Here is a 5,317-nt window from a genome sequence, read left to right on the forward strand (position 1 = left end):
CACACACACACACACACACACATACATACATACATACATACATACACATATATATATATATATATATATTATATATTATATATTTATTTATAAACACACATATATACACATATATACTCATACATGGTCTTGCAGCAGGAAGTTTTTAACTAGTGGTTTTAATTAGCAGACATCTATTTCCTGCTGCCTTTCTTCCAAGTATAATTGCTGACAGGTGTTCACAAATTCTCTCCCTCAACTCAGCCGTTTCTCTCTTTGCTAATTTTTCTCACTTTACAAAAAAAGGTAATTTTTTTTTGGCATTCATTTCTTTGTTGTTAATGTTATTACTATTACTAAAATGTGGATCATTTCCAGCTTTAGTTTACTTTTTCTGCATAGTAAATACTAAATGTTGTTTGCATAAACCACATTGAGTGCAATGCAATCTGTTTGCACATTTGATTTACAGTGTGTTGGCCATCAGTGTGTTTCTGCATCAGCAGGTGCATGTGTGCTCCTGAAACTGAGTCAAGTCTGTAGCTCTGGATGGGACCTTCATTGATTCATGTGTGCTCATCTAATCTCATCTTTGTCCCTCCAACTTTTTTCCTGTCTCCTTCACACATGCTTTTCTGTGGGCCTGTGTTGTAAGCATGTGTCTGATTTTCTCCACTCTTGTAAGGCCATGCAGTAAATCCCTCACTTGTTTATTTTTCTCCCTTTTTTATTGATATTAGCACAGGAACCTCCAGACTGATTTGTCGCTAAAAGATGGACTTGCTTGTTTCCCTTTGTGTGGAAATCTTTAGCTCTGCCTTTCTCCTCTCCCCCAGGCCTTGTGTGACTGACAGGCCTTATTGGGCTATAACAGGCGTAACTCCCTCCTTTGTCTGAGGACAATTCTCACACAGATTCGGAGCCGTGTGCATTCTTTGCCCACCACACTATTTGGTGTGCACTGGGACCGAAAGAATCGCACCCTGTCCCGCTCCTCCTCCTCTACTCCTCCTCCTGTCCCCTCCCCTCATCCCTTTCTCCGCTTCCCCTCTGTGAAATGAACACTTCAGCAGGCCGGAAACATTTAATCTGGCCCCCTTTTGAAGAAAATTAATTGAAACTTGTCCCACTATAGCCTCCTTTCTCTAGCTCCATCTCTCCCTCCTTCTCTTTTCATGATTGGGTGGCAAAACTGTCAGAGGGCTTGTTTGTAGCGTGGCTGTGAATGGCAGGAAGAGGTGTTATTTCTTCCTTTTTCTATTCTTTTATTTTTTCCAATTCAGTAGTGAATAACATCTTAAAGGGTCCTAGTTTGGAGAGCCATTGACAGCTAATGGTTGCTGTACACGCCAGAGCAACAATGAACAAGCACTATAGTCCCTCTTATGCAGTGTAAATCAGGCCCTCAAAGTGCATAATAGCTGAAGAGGAGAATACAGCAGAAGGACAGAAACATGTAATCGGAGAGGCTAGGAGGCTTTTTATCCAGTGGTGCCACATTGAGCTGTCATTTGTTTTCCTCCGGCAGAATCCAAACAGCCTGCGTGGCTCGCCACAGCCTTGTTAGGGTTTGCGTGGCACAGTGTCGTGGTGGTAATCTCTGCGTGTAATATCAGCTAGGTTTCCCCACGACGGGCCATATCTATCTAGTTTCCTCTGTCACAGAAATAGGTTTATCTACACCCTCTTTTCACACTCCCTCTCAGACCCCCCCCACCCCTTCCTGTGTTTGCGAAGGAGAGGGGATATTATGCTAAGCCCCCAGCATTAGTTTTTATGTTGCCATAGCAGCCTTGCTCCCACAGGGTTGTGACCTCAGATGATTACAGTACAAAGCCTATTGGGTCTTGAAAACCTCTTTGAAGATGAAAAGTCTTTGATGGTTTGTATTTATGCAAATCTCTCAGATATGATTTATCCAACTGAGATTGAATGGAGAGATGATTAAAATTGCCCCTATTTTTGAAATCCTTCAATGGAGGCCCACTCTTTCAGTTTTGAGAACAAGAGTGGTGAGTGCGAGCGTGGGGGTTATTTTGCTCTTCATTTAGAAAAATAGCAGTGCTGTACCTGAGGTTATTTATATCTGTCTTTTTCCTGGTGTGTCAAAGAGGGAGCGAGAAAAGGGAGAGGAAGGGGGGACATGGAGTTAGACATTTCTACTCTGAGCTTTTGGGCCCTCTCCTTTTTTTTTTTTTTTTTTGTGACTGGCTTTGAAAGGAAATATCTGACGGAGGGGGCTTTTGTGTGTTTCCAGATGATAGATTTTGGAATTTGGGCTACCCCACTGGCAGTCCAGGGCTAGCTGTGAACTGGTCTGTTGGAAAAAATTGAATGCTTTGGTCTTCAAAGAATTAAACTTGGTTTTAAAGCCCTACTTAGGTGAGCTTGCATATTAGCAGGAGTCGTGCAGAATAAAGGCCTCAGCAAAGTGTCACATCACACTCTGATTGTTGCTCCAGTCTCCCTGTTCCCTGCCATGGAGGGGGGGGAACGCAAAACAGAATAATGTAGGAGTTAAACACACTCAAAGACATCCCAAATCTTGTTTCTTCTCCCCTTTTTTCGGTATTTTGTTTCTTCTTTGGTTTGCCGTGTATATGCATGTGCTCGTGCGTGCATGTGTGCATTTACATGTGTGCACATTCTCAGGGGAGCACATGCTGTAGTTGTGCAGAGCCTATGAAAGAAGGTAGAGCAGAAGACTTCAGACGAAGGGGGAACCCTGGTGATAATGTAAAATATTTCATTTCACCCGCTTTTGTTGCTGCTCTCCTGTGCTCGCTCTCTGCGCTATTTGAACCCTCATAGATGTGTTACTGAATAAGGACTGAAATGGGAACAGTGCAGGTAATAAAGGTGTCAAGATTCGTATCAAAAGTGAGTTTTTGCACGTTAAGTTTTTTTTTCTCCTTCGTCTCCTGTCTTACCCCACAGGTGGATTTTGAAGAGGACGTGTCATGTCACTTATGTATTTTTATTTTTTTTTATTTTTTTTTTACTGCTGAACAGTTTTTTTTCTTCTTCCAGTTTTGAATTCACTCTGACACAGTAGCTCAGTATCTTAGTATGAGGTTCCTGTTTTTCTCATTCATATAACTGATAATGCATTGATAAGTCCACTGAGGCTGGCAGCTACACTTTAACCACACATTCTACAGAAGAGCAAGCACTTGGGCAGAAATACAGTCCAGCAGAACATATTTCCTTTAATGGTCTGTGTGTATCATAGTCAATATATCGCACAAGCTGATCATAAGCAGCAAAAAGTATCTTTAAAATAGCAAATGCTACAGAGATGCTCCAACAAACGTCTAATGAATGTGGCGACTATGATTGTACAAAATAGCGAGAACAAATTAATTTACTGTGATTGTTTTGGAGGTTTATTGTTTTCTATTTACAGAAACAGTGGGTGTTGTTAATGAGTCGTGCGTGAGATTGTGTGCCGGTGTGTTCAGTTTGTTGACAGGTTTCAGCACAACTTGAAAGGACGGGCACTGACAGAACCCATTCGCCTGGTCACCTTTGTGGAAACCGCTGTGGGCCTGCTCAATTTTAAGGTAAATTACAAACAAATCCCCCCAAAAAACTGCCTGCGTAAGACGTTTTGCTGTTTGTCCATTGTTCACTTTAGATTAAAGACTGTGTCAGCGAGCTGTGCGCTCCACGTGTCCAAAATGAAAGGGATTCAAAGCTCTCGGACAGTCTCTCAAAATGAGCCTTTTGAGCCTTTTTTTTTGTTTCCTTTCTCTGTGTCTGTCTGTGTGCGTATCTCTCTATCCCTCTCCAGACACGCTGACATTTTTTAATTAGAACTGTTTTAATATCATCATAGTGGAAAAGTTCTTAATGATATTTTGGCAAGCATCAAAGCAGTTCCTGTTATAGTACCGCACGACCTTCAGCTACATGGGGAAAAGGGCATGGGTTTGGGCATTTGGGGAGAAACAAGCTGTCGTTTGATTCGTCTATCACTTCTCCACTCTAATTCTGTGACTGTGTTTGTGGTTGTTAGTGTGTGCGTGTGTTTTGTTGGCAGGGGGTGCCTCTGTGTGCTTTCTTGAGAACACCCTGTATCTTTGCCCAGACTGAACCCCAGGTTACAGGCACGAAAAAAATCGCTGTGGCACAGCTAGTGGTGAAATTAATTTGGAGGCCAACAAAAGCAGGAGACATGTTCTTATTGTTTCACGCTCTTCACCACAGACAATAACATTCCAGATTTTTTTTAAATGTATTTTGCTTTCCTCGTTTGATAATAATTGTTGCCATTAGTCTCATTTTTTGGTACAAGTACTAATACGGTATCTGACTTATGTTTCAGTACCTCTTTAAAAAAACAGAATTTCCTGTAAAAATATATATATTTTTAATTTTACATAATAAACTTTTCAATGCAACAGTAATTCATGTTTTCTTAATACAAAATAGCAGTACAAGAACTTAAAATCAACACAGAACATAATACAAAACATAAAATAAGTCTTTTAATAAATTGTTGTAGAATAAGTAAACAAAGACAAATCCAACCCAGCACTCAATGTCAGCTTTCAGTACTTGTCAGGTTTTAAAACTTTATTGTTTCAGCCAGTGACTTGTGTAGAAACGTTCAGAATGGTACTCAAAAAGTATTTATGGTACTCGCCACTACTTCGATAACTAAGATAGTCTTGGGCCAAGAGTGAACAGGCATCTGTAGTATTACTGGCTGTATTGGTTTGTTTCTATTTATCTATAGTATGTTTACCTGCAGGTGGCATATTTGAAGGGTTTGTCTATTATTAGCAGTCTTTATGAAAAATAAGCTGGAATAACAGTTAGGAGCTGTGTTCATTTGCATATTTGTTGGAGAGAATGAGAATGTGTGAGGATGGCTGGAAAGGAAACTGCATAATTTCCGGATAATTTTATTTACAGTCGCAATATTGGAGTATAACTAGATGTACTCTGCAGCATTTGTGCTAATATTTCCATCTTTTCATCTGTATCACATTTTAGTCAGCTTGTGTTATACTGATACATATTCTCTCCAGGCGGTGTGTGAGGAAATCCGTCGACTTGCTCCCAAAGCTGGTCTCCACCATGACGGTGTGGTGTTTGGCTCAGATGACTTCTGTGCAAGCATAGGTAGCTACAGCATTACACCTTCTGCTCAACTCTCTCTCTCTGTTGGCCACAAATGTGCTATCCCATCATCCTTTTTCTGGATCTGTGGTGGAGAATTTCAGGTTATATAGCGTTGTAAAATCCAAAAGTTGAATTGCCCGTCTGTAAAAGCATATTTCAGTTTTTACAGTGTTTAAATGTGAATAAATGTTGATTTGTGGATGTGGGA

At 40.6% G+C, this 5,317-nt stretch overlaps 1 protein-coding gene across 1 annotated transcript in view; it reads left to right on the forward strand.

Moving 5' to 3' along the window:
• Positions 1 to 5,317, forward strand: part of clybl (citrate lyase beta like) — a gene marked incomplete at its 3' end in the record, with an annotated part of 53,091 nt that overhangs the window by 46,953 nt on the left and 821 nt on the right. Inside the window, 2 exon segments of the mRNA XM_035677306.1 lie at positions 3,441 to 3,542; positions 5,016 to 5,109. Of these exon segments, the coding sequence (XP_035533199.1) occupies positions 3,441 to 3,542; positions 5,016 to 5,109 (196 nt within the window).

Source organism: Morone saxatilis, unplaced genomic scaffold (assembly GCF_004916995.1).
Source record: "Morone saxatilis isolate NCDOM2014 unplaced genomic scaffold, NCSU_SB_2.0 Contig5, whole genome shotgun sequence".
In the NCBI taxonomy this organism is placed as follows: Eukaryota; Metazoa; Chordata; class Actinopteri; family Moronidae; genus Morone; species Morone saxatilis.